The sequence below is a fragment of the Neovison vison genome, chromosome 10 (assembly GCF_020171115.1).
Source record: "Neovison vison isolate M4711 chromosome 10, ASM_NN_V1, whole genome shotgun sequence".
In the NCBI taxonomy this organism is placed as follows: domain Eukaryota; kingdom Metazoa; phylum Chordata; class Mammalia; order Carnivora; family Mustelidae; genus Neogale; species Neogale vison.
Window position 1 is genome coordinate 44,095,782 of NC_058100.1, and position 22,740 is coordinate 44,118,521.

Genomic DNA, 22,740 nt, shown 5'->3' on the forward strand with positions numbered 1-22,740 from the left:
GGGCTTTGGGGACAGGAAGGCGGGTGTGGGGAACCTGCAGTTTCACATGCAGCTCTGAGGGTCGCTGCCCCCCAGGCGGTTGGGCAATCGGAGGGGCTGGGGAAAGGACAGATATTCCCAGGTGTGTGTAAGAGGGAGTGGAGGAGGTGGGGACGACCCATCCATCATCGCGGACTGTAGGGGTGCAGGTGCCGGTGTGGGGCTGCTGGAGGGGGCCCGGGCTCCAGGACCCTTCTAGTTCTTACTTCAAGTTACCGAACTATGACCTTCGATCGCCTCTCCCAAGAGCCCGGTGAAAGCAGGGGTTTTTGCCCCTAACCGTGCCCCCAATACCCCACGGGCGCGCGCGGTCCACCCCACCCCGCCCCGGGCAGGTTCGAAACTTCGCGAGCCACACTCGCGTCCACGTATATTCGTCCTTGGGCAGTTGAGAAGGTCCCTGGTTCTGCCACTCTCGAAGCGGAGACAGCTGGGGTCGAGGAATCGGAACCCGGAAATCGTTTTTAAGGTTCAAATCCAGTTCTGTTGAAGCCCCACGAGTATCTGGAGCCATAGGACCCAACCTTTCCTGACAGCCGGGCTGGAGGGACGAAGGGACTTCTGCTACGGGGCCTCATTTCGGCTGCGGTGAGTGCGCCCCGACTCCCCGCCGTCCTGCCCCAACCAATTCCGCTCTGGGAGCAGAAAAACGCGTGAAAGGCGAAGATGGGTTTTCCCTAAACGTAGCCTAAGAGGGTGGCGACCCCCCCTCCGCCTGGCCCGCAGGGATCAAAGCACCTTCTCTTTCCTCCTCGTCCGGGCCGCTCGGTTTCAACCCCACTCTTAGCGCCCAAGTTGCCTCTAATTTTTCAGCTCCTCTCCTCTTTCCATGTTCTGTTCGTTTCACTGAGAAACTGCCCGTCAATTTCAAACGCTATGTGGTTGTTAAAAAAATCCTAATCGGCACGGTCCTACCACCTGCCCCGGCCTCGGGGACCCGCTCCCCGCCCGCCCGGAGACGGTTCCGCTTATGCGCTCCTGCGGGGTGTGCCCGGGCGGCGGGCTAGGGCGCACGGTGCCGACCGAGCGCTGCCCTCCGCGATTGGGTTAACGCGCTGACTTCTCGCGGGCCAAGCGGCGGAGGTCAGCCCGGGCGGGTAACTGTGTGGGTTCACGTAGGGGTCTTTTGGGCGCACCTCTCCCACAGCGGGGGCTACCGCTTCTGACCCTACCCTGTCCCCCAACTTGGGAAGGCGGCGTCTGGGGTGGGTGGGTGGGGGAAAGGGGCCCAGAAAATGACCACGCATTTTAGAGAAAGGTCGTGCCCGCTTCCCAGCCTCACCTAGTTTGGGTTGCGGCCAGGCCCCGCCCCTCCATCTCCCCCCAGTCCTCCAATCTAGCGGAGGGAGAGATGCCAACACAGTGGAGTCATGCCGCTGGCTTGGGCACCATTGGCTCATGCCTGGAACACGCAGCGGCGAGTACGCACATCTGGCGGCCCGCCCGGACGGCTCCGGCCCTGATATGGAGAGAGAGGGCGGGCGGGTGTGCGTCCGAGAACTAAGGCCGGGAGAGTTTGTCGCGGCCGGCTCCTCCCCGAGCTTGCATCACCAGTCCCCCTCCTCCCTTCCCCCTTTGGCCCCTCCTCCATCCCTCCTCCCGGCCTAGCCTAGTTCGGCTGGTTCTCGGGGGAAGCTATTAATAGCATTACGTCAGCCTGGGACTCGTAACCAGGAGTAAGCTGGCTCGCCGCCAGCCCGAGGGCTATAAAAGGGGTGATGCAACACGCTCTTGAGCCACAGTCGCACGCAGCGAGGCGCGCAGTACCCAGCGCTCTCCCGGCGCCGCCGCCGCCGCCGCCCGAACCCGAGCACACCCGCCAGCCAGTCCGCGCGCCGGCGGTGCGTCCTCGGAGCTCGCCCCTCTGCCCCGCAGACAGCCTGCCCGACCCCGCCCCGACCCCGCCCGCCCTCTGGACCCTGGCCGCCCTGCGTGGAGACCGGAGGTGAGCGCTGGAACCGAGTGAGTGAGCGCGGCGAGGGTGGCCCGCTTTCATTCCCTTTGCGCCCCTCTAATAACCAGTCCCGCGACCCCTGCGCCCGTCCCCGATCCGCGCCCCCAACCTCTGGCTGCGAAAGAACTCTGGCCGAACTTCTCCCATGCAAGGCTGCTCCTCGGCGCTTCGGAAAGTTTCTCGCAAAGAACTTTCTCTTTTGACTTGGGGCGCGAAAGGTTCCCAATGACGGAGAGGGCGGGCTCCGGCTCCTCCGCGGGCTTCGGAGCCCCGTTCCTCTCCGCCTTCGGCGCTCGCTTATCTCGCCCGGGGCTGGCGTGGGGAGGTGGGTGCGCGGGGGTGGCCGAGGCTGTCCAGCTCGCTGTCCCTCTCATCCTTCGCTTCGTTCCCGGCACCGCCGTTCCCGAGCCCAGCCTTCCCGGGCCCCGCGGAGAGGCACCGAGGCCGGGTGCCGGCGGAAGGGCTGCCCCAGGAGCGGGACCGAATGAATGGGAAAGGGACGGTCGTGCCGGGGTCGCGGGCGCTGCCGCTGGGGGGTCGCCCTGGGCACCCTGGAGCTCTGGGCGGCGGGACCGCGCTGGAGCCCGGAGCGAAAAGTTAGTTGGGATAAGTTTAGAGGTGGCGGGCGTTCGCGTTGCTGTCCTGGGATGGTAGGCGGTGAGGCTTCCCGGCACAGGCTGGTGTCCAGCCCCTGAGCGGGAGACTTCTTGTCCCCAGGCTCTCACTCGCTTTGCTCTCGTACCTGTGACTCTTCCTCTGGCAGGTCTGCGGGTTTCTCTGCGTTTCGCACCTTGGAGGAAGCAAGGGTGAGAAGCCCGCGCAGATAGTTGAGAGAATGCCTTCGTGGTCTAGTGGCCGGGACGCTGAGAGCTTACACTGTGCTTCGTGTCTTTGAGTCTCAGTTTCCCCAGCTGAGAGAAGTGGGCGCCCAGGGCCCAGTGCTGGCTCCCTCGGCCTGTTTGGAAGCACCAAGTGGTGGTTGGACCGATGACCATTAAGGTCCTCTCTGGCAGAAGTTTTTCAGATTCCACGGCGATGTAACTAAAAGAAAGGGGACCCGTGAAGAGCCTTGAATGACTTGGGGGATGGTGGGTCTCTGTTTAATGTCACTGACCAGCTTTGGAGGCAGTGAGGGGGAGGAGACTTCTCTATGGGCATGTCTTCCCTTCCTAAGGTTCTTTCCATTGCATTGGTTCTCCTCTGATCCCCCACACCCCATTTTCATGTCATCTGCTTACTTACTTTCCTCCTAACCATTTTCTTTTCCTGAATTTTATTACCCAGATCACATTTACCTCCTTGTAAATAAGGGTGTTGCTAAACCCTTGATGAAGGGGACTGGGCGGTGGTGGGGGTGGTGAGGGAGGTGGAGGGGGTGAGGGGGGTGGGGGTGATAGAAAATTCCGGTGGTCTCCCCCAATGCACCTGTTTCATTGTGGGTGACAGTCCCATTTGTTGCGGGGGCTCCCCATCTTATTTTTTTTAAGAGTTTATTTATTTAGGGACGCCTGGGTGGCTCAGTGGGTTAAGCCACTGCCTTCGGCTCAGGTCATGATCTCAGGGCCCCGGGATCGAGTCCCGCGTCGGGCTCTCTGCTCAGCGGGGAGCCTGCTTTCCTCTCTCTCTCTGCCTGCCTCTCCATCTACTTGTGATGTCTGTCAAATAAATACATAAAATCTTAAAAAAAAGAGTTTATTTATTTATTTGACAGACAGAGATCACCAGTAGGCAGAGAGAGAGGAGGAAGCAGGCTCTCTGCTGAGCAGAGAGCCCGATGGATATGGGGCTGATCCCAGGACCCTGGGACCATGACTTGAGTTGAAGGCAGAGGCTTTAACCCACTGAGCCACCCAGGCGCCCTGAAGCTCCCCATCTTTAAATGAAGGAGAAGTTGTTATTACTGCCCTTCTTATTTTGTATTTAGTATTTGGTATAGACTAATTCTATGACATATAGACTCTCGCCTTGAGGATATCCTGGACAAAGAGAGGTTTGTGGTTGTTACCATCTGGGTGGTTTCAGGGACAGTGTGACAGGTCACACTCCAGGCTGACGGTGTGGATAGGGTAGAGCACCCCAGCACCTGTGTGGCAGCTGTTGGAGCCTTCCAATCCTTTCTGTCTTAACCCCACCCCTCTCTGTCTCTCTCCCTCTTGGCTCTTTCTCTCCATTGTTCTCATTCTTCAGTACTCCCTCCCTGTTTCAGTGGTGTCAAAGCTGCCTCTGTTGTGGGTACCAGGTTACTAAGACTGCTGACCACTTGTCTGCCTGGCCAGTGGCTCTATTCTCCATTTGCCTTATTGGTTGGTCCTATCGGTTTGGATCTCTATTGGTGATGAAGCAAAAGGAGCAGTGGATGAGTGGTCAACAGCTTGGTGAGGGCCGGGCCACTCACAGCTTTATGGCCTTGGGCAAGTCACCACCTTCCTGGATCTCATGTTAATTGCAAAATGAAGGTCTGACCTACGTGCCTCTAATACCAGGCATTCCACCCCATTATGTAGAGCTCATGATTTCCGTTTTCGCTTGGCTGGGCATGGAACAGGGTCAACGGTTGGAAGTATCACCCAGCCTAGGGAGGAGGAAGTACATAGCCAGGACACCAGAGAAACTAGAAATGGTTTCATGTGTGAGAACTGGTTATTTCTCAAGTATGTGAGAGCAGTGGAAACAAGCTTTTACCAGTAAATAAATAGTGGGGTAGATTGGGAGCCCAGGGTCAACCAATGTGCAAAAGAAGAAAGAAGTGACCTGGATTTCATTAGCTTCCAGTTAATTACTGATTAATGGGGCTAACTTGCATTGACAACAACATTTTGAGTTCCCCTGAAATGGGAAAAGTGGAATCACAGTAGTAATGGCCATCCAGTGTGGATATAAATCGACCTTTGTGACTCTTGTATCATCTTCTTGACCGTCTTGTGAGGAAATGGGGGCAGGCGGTATTGGCCTCAATTTATAGATGAGGAGACTGAGACCCACAAAGTGTGAGTGGCTTATCAGTGATAAAAGCCCAGTGATCAGGCACAGTGATGGGCCTATTCAATTTTTAGATAGGCTGGGAGAAAGACCAAGATAGTAAGTTTGTGAAAGACCAGTATCAGCTTCCTATACTGTCAGATGTTTTACGAGCAGCACTTGTTGCGAGGAGATGAAAATTAAAAGTAAAAATTCAGCATAGTTGTAGCTACTAGGAAATAAAATCTGGGAGTTGAATTTCCAGTTAAAGAAATGCACGAGTAAAGTTTCACTTTCTTGAAAATGATGAAACTGCCAAAGATATGACATGGTTTCTGATTGAAGATAATGAAGCAAAAGTAAAGTGGAGGTTCTTTGTAGCAAGTCTGGACAGTTTTAAGATCAATGTAGAAAGCCAACTCAGAAAATCCCCAAAGAGATTTTTTTGTTCTTCAATGAGGGGGAATGTTGGTAGGTCTCGACTTTCAGAAAGTTGTCTGAAGCTTTAACTTCATTTTCCTCATAGGGGTACAGCCTGAGCCTGGGCTGAATCAGCCCTTAAGAGAATGAGTCAAGGGATAACTAGAAAGTAGTATCTCAAGAAATTAAGCTGTAGCAGATGCAGAGAAAGCTCAGATCTCTACAAATGTAACTGATTTCCTTTCTGAAAGGCTTTTTAAAAGCATTTTTGCAATCCGTTTCCATCCCCCAAGTAAGCCCACCCCTTGCTTTTCATGAAAACATTCCAGACCACTGACATTCTTGTTACTTTCATCGGGATGGTTGACTTTAAACTAAAAAAGGAAAAAACCAGTCCCAAACAGCAGACCCCAAGCCCTACGAGCTCATGAATAAACTTAGCTGGGGGGTGAAATAGAACTACACTCAAATTCAGACTACCGGAAGTGGAGGAGCGCCATCCGGTCACCCAAACAAAGGCCCCCCGGGGTAACTCTGAATTCCATCCCAGAACTACGGGGGTTTTTAATCAAGTTGGTTAAGGGAGGGAAAACATGTATGCACAGGAGAATCCTAAGCCTCAGGGCTTCAGGAGGCTGTTTCTCAGAGCTGATCACCGGCGGAGAAGTACTCTCCCCACATCCTACGATGATACAATTAAACTGATAGAGGAACTTGGGTTCCAGCTCACGACACAGGGCTTTGGGAAGAAAATGACAGCTGTTTCCCAGATTTCTTTGAACAGTCAGTGGTGGCACTGATGGCCTGGCATTCTTGCCTCCATCAGTGTTTTTCAGATCATAAGGGGGAGTCCATTCAGAGGTCAGGGTGATCTCTTCCGAAGTGTTTGAGATCACGGAGAATGACCAGCCACCCTGCCAGCGGGACCCCGCATAGCATCTGTCTTAGAGCCGGCCCCTGGGCTGGAGGGACCCCGGGGAGGCCTCCCGGTTGTTTCGTACTTTCCAGGGCATGTTCATGTATTACTTTCTCAACTCCTTGCACAACTCTGGAAAAATGGGGTGATTGGTCATTAGCCTTCTTTTATGGAAGAGAAAACAGGCACTGGGAGGTGTGATGATGCGTAAGTGGGCCTCAAATCTGTGATCATCTGACCCCAGTCTAAGAATTGTATGGACCAAAGACCCACTTAGGGCTCTGGAAATGCAACCAGAGTGTGCGGGCCGACACAGAAAGACCGGCCGTCCGTCGCACAGAGTGCACGTTCTCCCCCTGGCTCCCTGCTCCTGCTTCTGCTTCTGCTTCTGCTTCTGCTTGCTTCTCCTCTCCGCCGCTTCTGTAACAGGACCACCCCCCACCCCTGCCAGCCCTCACCCCGCCAGAAAGGTTTGCTCTGGCTTTTTTGGTTTTGCCATGTAAATAGTGTTTTATATTCTGTAAGTTCAGGGTGTGGGTTCTGGGGTCAGACCTAATGCAAGTCCTGATGCTGCTCATACCGACTCCGTGAATTTGAACAAGGTGTTCAGCTGGTCTAAACCTCAGTTACCTCATCCGCGAAAGGGGTCTAGGACCTAATGCGCGGGGTTCTCGTGAGAGTTAAATGAGATCATGCAGGTGAGGTTTCTAGTGTCAAGGAGACACTCGTTAAATGTTAGTCACACGCCAAAGGGCTACTACTAGACTGGGCCAGTGATTGCACAGGGCCAGACTGAGAAAGACACTCCAGGGGACAGTGTGCCTAGACGGTCCCCACATACCTGGACAGCTGACTGCAGGGATAAGGGGACGTGGCTGCTGCTGGAGGGAGGGCCCGGCAGGCTGAGATTTGTGGGGGGCTCTTCAGATTGGAACTGTGGGCCTCTTACGACTTCCGCCCTTCACTTTCCTTCCGTTGCGCCTTTCAGCTCCCTGGGCTATCGAGTGACAGAGGTAGATGAGAGCTCAGAGACTGGTTGATTTGACCCTGTCTTTCCCCCTTTCATGTACTCAGTGGGGCAGTCTGCGGCGGACAGCAGACCTTGGGAGCAGACGGTGCCAGGCGCTGGGCCAGCTCTGGGCACAGCAACGGTCGAGACACCCAGTCCCCATGCCACAGGAGCTCTCAGCCATCGGCCAGATGAAGACTGAGACTCAGTCTAGGTTACGCTGCCCCTCAGTGCTGGAGCCGGTCCCAGGTTCCCTTCGATCCCCAGCCCCAGCCTTTGCAGACACCACGGGGCTGAACACCAGCCCCCCGGGAGAGGCCCAAATTCTTGGTTCCTTGCTTTGCTTCTCTCTGAGGTCTTTTGCTTCAGCAGTCTTAACCTTAAGAGGGGGCTACTGGGGGCGCCGGGGTGGCTCAGTGGGTTAAACCACTGCCTTCAGCTCTGGTCATGGTCTCAGGGTCCTGGGATCGAACCCCATGTTGGGCTCTCTGCTTGGCGAAGGGCCTGCTTCCCCCTCTGTCTCTGCCTGCCTCTCTGCCTACTTGTGATCTCTCTCTATAGGATAAATAAATAAAATCTTTAAAAAAAAAAAAGAAGGGGCTACCGGTCCCTTGTGACGTGACTCCCCCACCCCAGCCCCAGGCCCTGCCATACTGGGCTGAAGAAACACACGTGCTGGCTGTGGTTACTGTCCTCATTCTCACTGACTCGGATCAAAATTCTTGAGGGAGAAGCTTCAGAGATTTATTTGCTAAATCCAAGAGTCCCCAGGCCGTCGTTCTTACTTCCATTCACGGACAGATACATTCGGCTTCGCTTCAAATACCTTCCAAGTTTCTTTTCAAAACGGAGACTGAAAGTGGGTTACATAAGAGTCTCACTGTTGGGTTTTTTGTTTTGTTTTTTTCTTTAAATGCTCTTCCTCTTTCAGGACTGTTTGAGGCTACATTTGCCTGTATGTGCACCAGCCAAAACTAACACCTTCTTGAACTCAGAGTAGCCTGAAATGCCACCCTTCATACATTTCAAGGAGGCATTTTATGCACATCCCCCGAGCTGTGTGCTTTAAGAACCTGTTTTCCTCAGGAGGAGGCGTAAAATGAAAACAACACAGAAGCCCAAGGGGAGTGCGGCTCCGGTGTTGGCGGCCGCGGAGATGGGGAGACTTGATCCCGCGCCCCAAATCCCTGAAGTAGTTTGGGTCTCCATATTTCTTTCAGCAAGATGATGCTTCAACACCCCGGCCAGGTCTCTGCCTCAGAAGTCAGTGCGTCTGCCATCGTGCCCTGCCTGTCCCCTCCTGGGTCACTGGTGTTTGAGGATTTTGCTAACCTGACACCCTTTGTCAAGGAAGAGCTGAGGTTCGCCATCCAGAACAAGCACCTCTGTCACCGGATGTCCTCTGCACTGGAGTCGGTCACGGTCAGCGGCAGACCCCTCGAGATGGCAGTCACGAAAACCGAGGTAGGTTCCCCGCGTTCTCTCCGGTTCTTTCTGCGCTTTTCCACTGTACACCCCCCAGGCCGGGCGTGCTCCAGGCAGGGGGCTGCTCAGAGTGTGGTGACGGTGTTCATCACGGCGAGGACCCCAGCGGCCAGCCTGGGGAGCCAGGACCGGCCAGCTGTGCTCACAGCCCCGGTAACAGCTTCTGCTCCGAGGGCGCCCCTGTCTCCAACACTTGTGTGCTTCCCTGTCGGGCGCTCTTCCATAAGACACCGGAGTAACCGGCGTGGTGCCAAGTCTGAGCTGGCTGCTGGCCGTGCGTGCTGGTAGCTCGAGGACCTCAGAGGGGAGGTCTTTGTGGGCTACTTTGTGGGCCTTTCCCTCGTGGATAAGAGACGGGATTGTATCAGGCTTACTCATCTGCCATGACCACCGTCTTTGGTCAAGGGGTAGCAGAACTGGCCAAGAAAGAACTGAGTTTAAAAGGAAGTTGGTTCTGCATCTTTATGATTCTATAAAAGGGTGTGGTGGTAACAGTGACTCCTGCATAGGATTGAGCTAAGGCTTCAACGACATGGCGTTTGCTGGGGGTCTCGCTGGTTGGCAGCGCTCGGTGACTGGCCGCAGGGCTCCACATGACACTGTATCCATGAGCCATCATTAGAGGCATCGCCTGTGCTCCATTCACCTCAGGATGTCATCATTGCCTTGTCTGCTACTGGACAGTGCAAGGTGGGCCATGGGGCACACACAAAATTTTTAAAAAATTCTCTAAATACCTTGAGATAACAGGATGTAATGGGAAGTAGTAGGCTCCCCATAGAAGAAAGAAAAGCATTTTGCAAGGGTATTTGGAGAGTTCTTTAGAGGAAGAAGCAGATGTCCAGTACAGAGGACAGCCAGTGACAGAATATCTCCTGCTCTGTGGCCGTACCCCTTAAAGCACCCAGCTTATCTGCTGACTGTGTTTACTAAGTGACCTTCTGATTTTAGCTCAGTATAACAAGTAGGTTCTTCTGCTGGGAGGAGAATGCACCAACTAAATCGTTGAAAATTCAGGTCCCCTTGTTTGCTATAATTCTCACCTGTGAAACCGATGGGCATGCATGTGTTTGGGCAGCAGGACCCTGTTCTTTCAGGTCCCAGTCACCTCTGGGAAGGCAATAAGGTAGAATGAGGCAGTGCATCCCAGAGAGGACACAGGACAGGGAGCCAAAAGTCTGGGTTTACACCTGAGCTTTGTTGCCTGCTGGTTTAGTGACCATGAACTAGTGATTCCTGGGTCTCCCCGAATGCACTGTTGCTGGTCCCTCTGTCCCTCATTTCCATGTCAGGACAGTCAGGAGATTGAACCGAATGGTTCTTTAAAGCCTTTTCTATCTCTGACAGTGTATGATTCTGAGATTTGCTCTACTTTCAAATACTTCCTCATATAAGAAAACCCTGAGTCCTCTCCCACTACCCCAAAACACCTGTAGGGTTGTGTAGAGAGCCCCACCATTGCTGAATTCTTGATGAGGAACAGTGAGGTTAATATGATAGTAACTAAGGCTTACGTAGCACTGACTGTAAGCTAAGTACTGTGAAAAGCATTTGAATTTTATATATATATTCCTCCCCACACCATTAGATTGATAAGATTATTGATCGTATTTTACAAGTGAGGGAAACTGAGGCTCAGAGGAGGATAGTAAGTTGCCCAGGGTGTCACAGCTGCTAAGTGGTGAAGCTGGGATTCAGAGCCAGTTTAGTTTAAACTCGGATGTCTGCCTGTGTGGTCCTGGGGTCCAGAATGTAAAAAATAAAACTTCCCCTTGCCCTGCTTTCCCCTCGGGCTTTGTTTCTCTAAATCATGAGGCCTTCCATCTCTGTGCAGCTAACTCAGTGTCGTCAAAGCCAAAGGACTAGTAATCAGACGGATCTGAGGTGACTGCAGTGCCCCAGGATTTCTCTGATTTGAGGTGTGGCTCCCTGGGGAGCCCTTTCCTGCTGTCTGGGGCAGCGACAGGTGACACAACAAGGTCTGACGTTAGCTGCCTAGACCATCACCCACTCAAGCCCACCGCGAGTACTTAATCCCGGGCACTCTCAGGCTTCTAAGCCAAGCCCCGCGGCTGAACTTTGTGGGTTTCCCATCAGTCAGGATCAGAGCCAACCTCCAGAGAGGGCCAGATCCTAAAGCGAGACAGGGTTTTGTTCTCTGAGGACCCCCACGGCTGCCTCAGGGTGGGGCGCAGAGGAAGAGGTTGGTAGGTCTTTGCTGGCTGAGTGACTGCTTGGATCCTGGTCACCGTCCACAGGTGGCACCAAGGCCCAGGCCGATAATGCCACTTTGTTTGAGGAATATGCTTGGGTTCCTCTTTTCCGGGAGCTTCACGGGCTTCTCTGGAATTCCTGAAGGAGGTGCTTTCATGCTCTGAGTGAAGACAGAGGTGCATGGGGTGCCCTGGGTCTCAAATCGAAGAGGCAGGAGAGGAAAGGTGGCCGGCTAGCCAATGTTCCTGACGTCATTCCTAGATCCAGGGGAAAGGAAACGAAACAGAATCTGTTTTCTGCTCCACGGGATTACAGTCATTACTGATAGATTTCAATTTGAATATCCCACTCATTTCAGAATCCAAATATTCTTCAGATAAACTGAATTTTAACTGACTAGTATGGTCAGTGTAATTTTTTTTTTTTAAGATTTTATTTATTTATTTGACAGAGAAAGAGATCACAAGCAGGCAGAGAGTCAGGCAGAGAGAAAGGGGGAAGCAGGCTCCCTGCCGAGCAGAGAGCCTGATGTGGGCCTCGATCCCAGGACCCTGAGATCATGACCTGAGCCGGCTTAATCCACTGAGCCACCCAGGCGCTCCTGTCAATGTAATTATTTTAAACTATTTTTTAAAAATTTTATTTATTTGACAGACAGAGATCACAAGTGGGCAGAGAGGCAGGCAGAGAGAAATGGGGAAGCAGGCTCCCCGCTGAGCAGAGAGCCCCATGCAGGGCTCGATGCAGGGCTCGATCCCTGGACTCTGAGATTATGACCTGAGCTGAAAGCAGCGGCTTAACCCACGGGGCCACCCAGGCGCCCCAGTATTGTCAATGTAATTTTAACCAGCAGTTCTTCGATATGCAGTCTTCCTTTGCGAGTACATGTGGAGAGGTTTCATGCAGGAGGCTAGGACTTGACTTCTTCAGTCCTCCTCTCATGGAGGCTGTCCTGGTTTGCCATTTTTGCTGCAGTGAAAGGCACTATATTTAAGATGGGTTGCAATTTCTGCCTCCCATGAAGCGTGCGGTCTCTTGAATTTTATAGGTAGCTCCTGAAGAAGATGAAAGGAAAAAGAGGCGTCGGGAAAGAAACAAGATAGCAGCTGCCAAGTGCCGGAACAAGAAGAAGGAGAAGACAGAGTGCCTGCAGAAAGTGAGTCCTCCCTACAGCGCCCGGGGTCAGGGCCAGAGGGGGGTGGGGGGAGCGGCAGGCGGTTGGTCCTGGGTTCCAGCCCCTAGGCCGGCTGTGCGCTGAGTGGGGAGTCAGCTTGAGGATTCTCTCCCTTTGCCCCTCACCCCACTTCCTCTCTCTCTCTAGGGGCGCCTGGGTGGCTCAGTGGGTTAAAGCCTCTGCTTTCAGCGCAGGTCCTGGTCCCAGGGTTCTGGGATCGAGCCCCGCATCTGGCTCTCTGCTCGGCAGGGAGCCTGCTTCCCCCCCCTCTCTGCCTGCCTCTCTGCCTACTTGTGATCTCTCTCTGTCAAATAAATAAATAAATAAAAATCTTAAAAAAAAAAAATAAAAAAAATAAACAAGTAAATCTTTAAGAAACAGAGAGAGTTGTTCCTGCCTCACCCCCTCCTCCTGCTCATGCCTGCCCCCCACCAACCTCATTTGCCATCACAAGGGGAGTCAGAAAGGCCCCTGCGCAGGATGTGTAGCTGGTAGTGAGAAGCCAGTTGCTGCAAGAGGGGGGCAAAGCTGTTAGTACCTCCAAGGGGATTCTGGGTGTAGAAGAAGCAGGTTTGTGAATTAAAAACCACAGCTTGTCTGCTGCCCAGATTCCCGGCAGGCTTGGCCCGTCCACACATGTCTGGCCCCTTCCAGGCTGCAGGATCTGTCAGCCCAGTCAAAGGAAGCCTCCCTCACCCGTTTTACCAAGAGAAGGAAGCTGCCAGCTCTCATTGGCTCAGTATGAAAAGCCTTTAATTAATCTCTTCAAACAAGTTATTTCCTTAATCTGCAAGCAGTGGTTACACTCTTTTTTTTTCCCCTGGGTGCTTCTGTGTTCTCAACTCCCTCCCTTCTCAGCTCATCCTGCGGCCCATCCGAGGTCCCTCCTGCATTCTGACAGCTCCCCTTCTGCAGGGAGAAGCTCAGGCAGGAAGAGCATCTTCAGGCAGGTGGGGTGGGCCCTGGCACAGTCCTTCCTGTGCTTTTGTCCCCTCCCCCGAGTGTAGACAGGCCAGGGCAGAGTGTCTGCTGGGGGTCTGCAGGTCTCCAGGGGTTTCTGGTGATGGCTTCAGGGAGGCAGTGAAAATGGAGACATTTTGTGTGCTGCCTTGTACATTTCTTTTGGGGAGATGAGCTTCTCACTGAAACGAGCGACTCAGGAAAGACTAAGCACCATGAGTGTGCATTTCTTCCCAGCGCTCGGGGCCCTCTTGGGTCCAGGAGGGCTGCGCATGGGCCCTTGGACTGACACAAAGGAGTTATCTGAGCCCTTGGTTCATTGCCATGAGAGTCACAACCCGCACTCAACTCTGAGTGGAAACTCGAGGGCATCTCTGAAGAAGCCTCCCAAGTTCAAAGGCTTCCCCAGGATCTGGATTCTTCCAGACCTAATGCCGCTGTCCCAGCTTTGTGACGACACTGTCCCTGGGGAGCCCACCGCCCTCCCTCCCTGAGGGCTGTTCCCAGCCTGATGAACCCTGATGGCAGTGACCTCCCGCACTCTGAGGCCAGCCTTTCTGTACTGGAACCTTGGCTCCATCCCTAACACTTATGTTGCTTTTCCCCCAGGAGTCGGAGAAGCTGGAGAGTGTGAACGCCGAACTGAAGGCCCAGATCGAAGAGCTCAAGAACGAGAAGCAGCATCTGATATACATGCTCAACCTTCACCGGCCCACGTGCATTGTCCGGGCTCAGAACGGGAGGACTCCAGAAGATGAGAGAAACCTTTTTATCCAACAGATAAAAGAAGGAACATTGCAGAGCTAAGCCATTGTGGTATGGGGGCAACTGGGGAGTCCTCATTGAAACCTATATCCCAAACCCTGAAGCCATTGGAGATCTGACTTCCTGTGCCCCTCTCGCATCCCAGCTGTGAAGAACCATCGAGGCAGAAGAGCCCTGGGTAGCTCAGCTGGGCCTTCCCTCTCTGCACCAGAGTGGACACTGGACCAGGATGAGGGCATCTTTTTGTCTCAATGCCAGGATTTAAGCCTTAACATGCTGGCTATTCTTGGATGCTGCAGAGGGGCCCCGGTCAGGGTCCTGCCCATCTTCTGCCTAGATTCTACCAAGACCAGGACTCTCACCAATAGGACTCATGCTGAAGAAGTGTCTGGAGCTTGGGTGGATGGAGTGGGGCCACGTCCTGCGCTGCCACAGCCTCAGCCACGCACAGGGGACACGGAGTGAAAATGGCATTTAGCAATGTTGTACAATGGCCAGGGTTGTGCTTTCTAGCAAACCTGCTATCAGGCACCGGAATTACTGTGTGCGAGGCGTCGGTGTCCAAGCTAGGCATTGTGCTCTCCTGGTGTTTGTTGCACACAACAATGGTGTGATTTTCCTCGGATCTGGTTTCTGAGAGTTTGGGGGGTGATCACCACAAGGCAGTGTCTTACAGAATGTTGAGGTGGCCAGAAGAGCTTGTCCACTCTGGGAGAAGAGAATTCTGCTGGCGAGCTGGGCAACTTCACATCACTCGAGAAAGCCCCCTTTCCTTCGGCACCCAGGTATTGATGCAAAACTCATGGGCGTGACTGCAGGTCCTCTGTTGCAAACTCAGTTCTACTGTCACAGAAAGAAAGCAGGAATTCCGACTTCCAAAGGGCTAGGACTCTCCACTCAGTGACTTAGGTCAGGAGTTGTTTCTAGGCCAGAAGAGCCAAAGAATATTCCATTTTCCTTCTCTCTCGGTTGACAAACACATTCAGTGGAGACACGTTTGAAACCGGTGATGCCGAGGCTTTAGCATTGTTGTATGTTAGTGGCATTGTTTGTCATGAGGATGTTTGTAGAAATCTGGCCCAGATCATTGAGAGCTGTGAGAGGTCATTCACACTGGCCACAGGACTCTGGCTACTGTCTGTTTAAATTCTGATGTTTCTGTGAAATCCTCAGAGTGTTTAATCCTACTCAATAGTACATTACAATTTTCTGTAAGAGAAAATATTACTTATTTATCCTAGTATTCCTAACCTGTTGATATAATAAATATTGGAACCAAGACATGGTAAACTTAAGTGTCGTGCTGGTTTCTGTTCTTGTTCAATGGGTTTGTGGGTGAACATGAGTCATTTCCCCACCTCCCACTCCTGCATTGTGGGCAGAGGGGCGTTAGGCTTAAAATTCTCCCAGGGGGGGTCCCTGGGTGGTTCAGTGAGTTAAAGCCTCTGCCTTCGGCTCAGGTCATGATCCCAGGGTCCTGGGATCGAGCCCTGCATAGCAGGGAGCCTGCTTCCTCCTCTCTCTCTCTGCCTGCCTCTCTGCCTAATTGTGATCTCTGTCTGCCAAATAAATAAATAAAATCTTTAAAAAAAAAAAAATCTCCCAGGAGTCATCCTTTGCTCTTTGGGGAGCCTGTTAGTGTCTGTGATCAAAGGAACGAGACTGACACAAAATGAAAATCAAACAAAGCTTTATTTCGGGCCAAGCGTCAAAAATCAAACTGACTGGTAGGGGCCATCACTTACGAAGAGATGACAATGACCCCGACAAGGTCACTCCCAAGAAGGCCATTCCAGATGAGGCTGCTCCGGACGAGGCCGCTCTGCAGATGAGGCCACTCCCTGGTCAGAGGCGCTCCCAAGAAGAGGCCGCTCTGGATGAGGCTGCTCTGCAGACAAGGCCGCTGCTGACGAGGTTGCTCCCTGGACAGGGCCGCTCCCTGGACAGGGCTGCTCCCTGGACAGGGCCGCTCCCCGGACAGGGGCTGCTCCGGCGAGGCCGCTCCCCAGACAGGGCTGCTCCCAAGAAGAGGCCACTCTGGACAAGGCTGCTCCCTAGGTGAGGCCACTCCTGACGGCGAAGAGGCGATGACGACAGCGACGATGACAAGGAGGACAACAACCCCCATGACACAGACTCTGCTCCCCATGATGCCACTCTGACAAGGCTGCTCCCCAGAGGAGGCCACCACACCGGACGGGGCCACTCGCCCGCTCCGGATGAGGCTGCTCCGGACGAGGCCGCTGGACGATGACGAGGCCACGCGCCGATGAGGCTGCTCCCCAGAATGACACCGCTCCAGCGAGGCCCCTCGCGGCGGGGGTGAAGCTCAGAGCAACAAGGCCCCTCGCGGCTCAGGGTGGCAAGGCCACTCGCAGCTCGGTTCAGCAAGGCCGCTGGGAACGGCAAGGCTGTTTTCGGGGGGACTGCAGCTCGGTGGTAGCAAGGCCGCTGGCGGCTAAGGTCGCTGGCGGCTCTCATGGCTCTGACAGAGCTGTTGGCTCTGACAGCTCTGACGGATCTGACAGCTCAGCTCTTACAGCTCTGCTGGCTCTGACAGCTCTGGTGGCTCTAGCAGCTCTGAAAGCTCTGGCAGGTCTCCTACTCCTCCCTCTCCTCAGCCTCCCAAACTAAACTTTATAGGGGTGGTTGAGCCCGGCCCACACACAGGTGGCCAATGGGATTTTAAACTCACCTCAGTAAATATATGCACACCCCACTGATTGGATGTCTTCACCTGGCCTGACCCACCCTTGTATCTAGGCTTTGCAAGTAAGTTCCTCTGGGAGGGGCAGGGTCAATCTAAGTTCACTGCATAGGGTCAATCTAAGTTTACTGCAACAAAATGGCCCCCTCTGGCCAACCAGGCTCTTACAGAGCCCCAGGGTGAAATAGTAGACTTTAAATTCTATTCCTCAGTCGGTGGCGTCTGATACCCAGTTTCTCACTAACAAGACCCAGAACACGGTGCCAACCAAGTATATCCCTTCGACCAACTGTTTGGTATTAGCATAGAGTTTTGAAATAATATCTGAATTGCCAAATACCACAACTGGGTTCCTCTGCATGTACAGATGCCTAAAGCATAGACCCGTTGTTCAGCTCAACACAGTACCTTCTGCCCGAAGACATTTCTGAAAGTAGTCCCTCTACTACACCTATTATGTCCAAATATGTGTCTGATTGTTGTGTGTGTTACAAACACAAGGAAAGAATGGAGGAAGAAAGGGAGAGAATCATTTTAGATGGGATAGGAGTGCTAATTCAAAAAAGAAAAGGTACTCTGCCGAGTTTTCTGGAATCTCCAGATAGGATTCCTTAGGTCTGGAACAGACCAGGCAACCTTGCTCTTTGCATGCACACAAAGGTATCCGTACCAGGCTAGAAATAAAAATGGGCTGCACTGCCACTGACATCTCTCTTCGGAGAGAGAGTAGCTTCATTCCAGGTTCAGACTCCTGTGCACATGAATGGGAAGCTTGCTCCTCTGAACTCCTGCACGGTTCAAGCTAACCCCTGCGACACCAGTGTCCTGATTTTGCTGCTTTGCTTGCACGTCAGGGACACTTCCCAATCTCTAAAGATCCACTTGGTGATAGCACCTGTTTACCCCCACTTTCAGGAGATAATCTAGTTTCTCTAAGGGGTGACATTTACCCTCTGGTTGTAGGTGTAGATGCCACCAATCAATCAGCTGTTACGAAAACTCAAGACCGATTTTCTCAGCTGCCACGGACAATGAATTGGAGGGGAAGGAAGTGGGGGGTGGCCATGGCCAAAAAAATTGATCCAAAAAATAACAGTGGATATGGTTGTTGGAACTGAAAGCCCCTTTTACCAAGTGCATTAAAAGCAGTTTAATTTTCTGCGGCCAAGTTTGTGTTTTGATACTTGAATTAAAAAAGATGACTATGTATTTACCATCAAGTTGTTTAGTTCATCTTGTTTCACATTCGACGGAGAGGGAAGGTTGGGAGGATCCGGGAGAATTACTTGGATGGGGCCTCCGCCAGAATCAGACAGCGGCTTAGCCAGTGTCCTTCCATGCGGCCGCCTCCTGCTGGGGTGGTGACGTCACACTGCAGGGCCTGGAAGAGTCCAGCCTCCCTCCTGACCTCACCCTTGTCCCCTTGCCTCTCCCTGACATCTGGCCTGACACCTCTTTCCGAATGGAGCGTTCTAAAGGATTCTGGCCCCAGGGGATTCTGGAATTAAAGAGCTAAAATGCTGTTTTCCATCTTTATCCCACTTTCTCCCCATGGGCTTGGAACAAACCCTTGAAACCCAAACCCATATTAAGCCTTTCCTCTCGCTGCACCCCCTACTCTGGTTGTGCTCAGTTTCTCTTGTGTGTTCACGGATCTGCCTGAAGCCGGGACTCAGAAGAAGCCAGTTTTGCCCATTGAGCATCCTTCTGTGTGCTCATAGTAGCTCTAACCCCAGAAGCTTCTCCGTTTGTCTTCTCAAAAACTGCTCTCAGGAAGGAATCGGCACCGACGCTAGAAGGGTCAGCGGAGGATGAATGATTACAACAGCTACGATTTATTGAGTTCCACGATACGCTCAACACTTCACGTGCATGATCTCGTTGGCTCCTCACGGCAGCTCTTACCCCATTTTATAGATGAGGAAATGGAAAGCTGAGTCACGCCACTGACCTTTCTAAGGGGTTCCAAGCAGGAATGTAGATGTGCATTGTGGAAGAGAGAGAGAAACTACAACATCAAGTTTCCCATCGTACCCATTCTAGAGAGAGTGAAACTCAGTACGTTCACAATGCTGTGAGACCATCCCCACTATCTAGTTCCAGAATTTTCATCCCCACAAAGGAAATCCCGGTCCTGTTCATTAAGCAGTCGCTCCCTACACTCCCCTCCCTCCAGTCAGCCTCTAATATAGCTATGGATTGGCCTCTTCTGGAACATTTCGTCTAAATGAAATCATACAGTAAGTGGCCGTTTTGCCTCTGGCTTCCTGCACTTAGCATCCTATCTTCAGGATTCATCCCTGTGGTAGCACGTAGCAGTACCTCATTTTCTTTTTACAGCTGAATAACATCCCACTGTATGGATAGACCACCTTTTCTTTGTCCTCTCACCTGTGGATGAACACGTGCGTGCGTTTTAACAGAAAGGCATTAATTTTCAAGGAATGAATCCCAAATGTCGGATTTCGGGCATAACCTCAAACCGGGAGATTGGAGAGTTGGGAGCAGATAATCCTTCTGGAACTTTCAAGCAACAGTTTGGAAATCACATACTCTGCGGCTAGCTGTGTGGGAGGGGCAGTAAGGCAGGAAGGACAAGGGTACTTGCTCCCCACAGGTGTTGCTGCTTCCAAAGCCCTCCTGTTGCCCAGGGAGGCTGCTTGGCAAGTCCCCCCACCACCCCCGCTTCATTTCGCTGGAGCAGAAGGGACGAAAACCTGGGGGGTGGGGGGTCTTAGGAGACAATAACCAGGTTTCCACAGATGGGCTGCTTGTGGAAGCATAAGCGAGGGGAGGAACCAAGATGCCCCCCTGTAACATTTAATCCCCAATTCAGCCCAGCTGCTGTCTGAAGTAGCGTCTTAGGTTCTCTCCATAACACATATACACGCAGGGAGTCATGCAACTTCCGACAGCGCCGCAGAAAGGTCTTCAATCAGTCTGGTTTAAAACCTGTGGCTGGCCCAAGCTTTGCGGAGCGAAGTACTATGGGGGTTCCCAACAAGGCTTTAGAATCCGCTAGACCTGCCCGTGAACATGGCCTCTACGACCATTAGTTCTGTGAAGTTAGGCTGATGATGTCCCCTCACTCTCTTCATAAAACGGGGCAGTAGGAACCGTACCACACCTGATGGGATTCTCATGGTCGTATGCGGAGAACACGGCCTGGTGCCTAGGGGAGGCCTTTTTATTTATTATTATTATTTTTTTAATATTTATTTGACAGACAGAGATCACAGGTAGGCAGAGAGAAAGGCAGAGAGATAGGGGGAAGCAGGCTTCCTTTGGAGCAGAGCACCCGATGTGGGGCTGGTCCCAGGACTCTGGGATGCATGACCTGAGCCGAAGGCAGAGGCTTTAACCCACTGAGCCACCCATGCGCCCCATTGGGAGGCCGTTTTTAATGTCATCATTAATGGCTGCTAGCAGCCATGTCTACTGCAATCTTATGAAGGAACAGGTTAAGGGTCAAGACTGCCAGTACCGGGTTCTTGGATAAAGCGAAACCAAGAGCTCAAATGGTTCAAACGTATCCCATCGTCTTATAGTAATTCCTTTAGATTTTGTCCAGCTGCTGAATCTTCCGAATTTGGGGGAGGGAAAAAAAATTCCCCACACAAAATTGTTCCACTTGAAGACATTTTTATTTCAGATACCCGCCTGGGTCCCTGGCAGGGTGGGCCTGTCCTCTGTGGGGGCAATGGGACATTTGGGGGAGGGGGAGGAGGATGGCCCTGCCCTGAGGGGGTGTCACAAAGGGGTGTGTGACAGCGTGACAGGTCACAAAGGGCAGCAGAGTATAAATAGGGCCGCGCAGGGGTGTAGGCTGAGAGAGTGCTTAGTCTCTCACCAAGACTTCAGTTTGCACTTCACACTACAAACTGCAAGCTCTTAACTTTTTTAGATTGACATCCCAGCACCCACCAGCGTCCCCTCAGATCCCCCCTCAGATCCCCCCCTCAGATCCGCCCCCCAGATCCCCCCCTCAGATCCTCCCCTCTGATCCCCCCCCCCGATCCCCCCCCCCACCCTGACCCCTTGTCTCTGGGAGATTCTGAGACAAAGCGGGGGCCTGTGGCCTGTGGGGCGCGGGGTGGATTTGGGACCCTTGCCACAGAGCCAGCCGCGTGCAGCAGGAGGGGGGCTGCAGGCTCTGCCAACCCAACAGAGGTCGAGGAGGAGGAGCTCCAGGGACCAGCCCCCAGACCAACGCCCACCCCTGGCCGGCCCGACTGTGATACAAACTAATAAAGATGGAGTCTCTGACGCCTTACCACACGGCCCACAGCGCCTCCAGGGTGGGCATGTTCAACACGGCCATGGGGAAACTCCAGCGACAACTGCGCAAGGGAGAATACGACCTGTTCAAATACTCCCCCATGCTAGAAAGCGACTTCGTGCAGGTGACGAGACGAGGAGAGGTCGTCGACGTGCACAACCGAGTCCGGATGATGACCGTGGGCATCGCATCCACCAGCCCCATCCTCCCGCTCCCAGATGTCCTGCTGCTGGCCCGCCCGGCCACCGGCTGTGAACAGTACTCCGACCAGGGCCAGGCCACCAAGGGAAAAGGCCGCAAGGCTTCCACCACCCTGGAGCTCACCAGGCTGCTTCCCTTGAGGTTTGTGAGAATTTCTGTGCACGACCGGGACAAACAACAGCTGCGTCTGAAGTTTGCCACCGGCCGCTCCTGTTACCTGCAGCTGAGCCCGCCACTGGACGCAAAGGAAGACCTCTTCCCCTACTGGGAGAAGCTTATCCACATACTGCGGCCGCCGCCGGTGCACACCCACAGCAGAAGCGACGCCACTCGAGCAGAGGACATGCTGGACGGGCCTCTGCTGCAGGACGACGACGGGAGGAACGCAGCAGAGGCAGATTTCCAAGGAATGGAGGATCAGGACCAGGTCAGCGTCAGGAGCCTCCACGAGGGCTCGGAGGTGGCCGGGGCCACCTCTGCAGCTTTTGCTGGCGGGGAAGAGACCTTTCAGGACCCCCCAAAACCCAACAGCGTGCCCACTCTCGCTGCCCCCAACTGCCCGGGGCTCTCCAGGGAGTCGGCAGCAGGGGCCACGACCGAGGCGGCGGCCGCCGGGGAGGCCGCGGCAGCCGCGGCAGTGGCGGCGCCAGGGACAGCAGCAGAGTTCGCAGCGGGGGAGGCCGGCATCTGCCTGGCGTTCGCCGGGCCCGGAGCTGCCGGCAAGCCTGCGGGGGAAGCCGCTCCGGACGCGTCGCAAGGCCAGCTCCTGTCGGACGCGTCGCAAGGCCAGCTCCTGTCGGACGCGCCGAGCTCGGCGGGCAGTGGGGAGCCGGCGGGAAGGCCGCCCCGCAAGCGCCGGGAGGAGGAGCGAGCCCCCCGCAGTTCCCGCCACCGCAGGGCCGCCGACAGCCGCCACAAGGCCCGGGGGGAACAAGATCAGCCCGGCGGACTCCAGCCGCTCCTTAGGCAGCCACAGAGCCGCGCGGGAGGACAAGGACGACGAGGGCCGCCGCAGCCCGGCGCGCGACAGGCGCGTCCCCGACGGAGGCATCAGCCACGCCCCCAGCGCCGAGGAGTCCGGGACCGCCCACAAGTCGGGGCGGAGCCTCTCCGCCGGCAGCTCGGGCTCAGGCACCAAGATGCTCCGCAGGATCCGCGGGTTCCTGAGGAACCTGAGAGTCCGCCTCACCGCCTGAAGCGCGCGGCCTCCCCCACGCCGCAGAGACGTGAGAAGACTGCGGACAGGAGCGGTGTGGAGGAGGCCATCGCCCAGGCGGCGGCGAGCAGCCAGGGCTTGGAGAGCGCGGGGAGCGGGACGTCTGAGGTCATGGAGGAATGGAACTTCCTGGGCCCAGATATTGGGCTCCTGGGGGACCTCTCCCAGGAGACTCCATTAAAAAATAAATAAATAAAATAAATAAAAGAATGGCATGCTGTATTCTGTTTGAATTTCTAGGTCCTGCAGCCCAGTAGTGACCCCACACGGGGGCTGCCACCTAAGACCCAAGGGTCCAGTCGAGGACCGCCCCCACCTCACACCCATGCTCAGAGCCAAAGCATCCTGCCTCAAGGCCTGTCTGGCTTGTTTCTCCGGGCCACAGTTGAAAGTATACTATGATGGCCCAGAAAGCTCCACCTCCCCCATTTCTCTAGTTTAAT

At 54.0% G+C, this 22,740-nt stretch overlaps 2 protein-coding genes across 4 annotated transcripts; both read left to right on the forward strand.

The window, feature by feature from the left end:
* The first annotated feature begins 487 nt into the window (after nucleotides 1-487).
* Nucleotides 488-15,189, forward strand: ATF3 (activating transcription factor 3). 3 transcript variants are annotated; one of them, XM_044267145.1, is made up of 4 exons: nucleotides 488-627; nucleotides 8,517-8,760; nucleotides 12,044-12,151; nucleotides 13,739-15,189. In XM_044267145.1, exons 2-4 carry the CDS (start codon nucleotides 8,521-8,523, stop codon nucleotides 13,934-13,936), a joined length of 546 nt encoding a protein of 181 aa, XP_044123080.1. In that variant the 5' UTR covers nucleotides 488-627; nucleotides 8,517-8,520; the 3' UTR covers nucleotides 13,937-15,189. The 3 variants fall into 3 exon arrangements, with proteins under 3 accessions (XP_044123080.1, XP_044123079.1, XP_044123081.1); XM_044267144.1 differs by lacking the exon at nucleotides 488-627 and adding an exon at nucleotides 1,837-1,984; XM_044267146.1 differs by lacking the exon at nucleotides 488-627 and adding an exon at nucleotides 1,958-2,001.
* Nucleotides 15,190-20,016: 4,827 nt separating this feature from the next.
* On the forward strand, nucleotides 20,017-22,489 carry FAM71A (family with sequence similarity 71 member A). The gene is given in 4 exon segments (XM_044266127.1): nucleotides 20,017-20,088; nucleotides 20,855-22,012; nucleotides 22,014-22,308; nucleotides 22,311-22,489. Coding segments are annotated over 4 exon segments (1,704 nt in total).
* The last annotated feature ends 251 nt before the right edge of the window (nucleotides 22,490-22,740 follow it).

What these genes read in the sequence shown, in the direction of transcription:
- ATF3 (XM_044267145.1), top strand. Translation starts at nt 8,521, where the DNA reads ATGATGCTTCAACACCCCGGCCAGGTCTCTGCCTCAGAAGTCAGTGCG. An exon ending in TGGCAGTCACGAAAACCGAG is followed by an intron (nt 8,761 to 12,043) that starts GTAGGTTCCCCG and finishes TGAATTTTATAG; the next exon opens with GTAGCTCCTGAAGAAGATGA. An exon ending in AGACAGAGTGCCTGCAGAAA is followed by an intron (nt 12,152 to 13,738) that starts GTGAGTCCTCCC and finishes CTTTTCCCCCAG; the next exon opens with GAGTCGGAGAAGCTGGAGAG.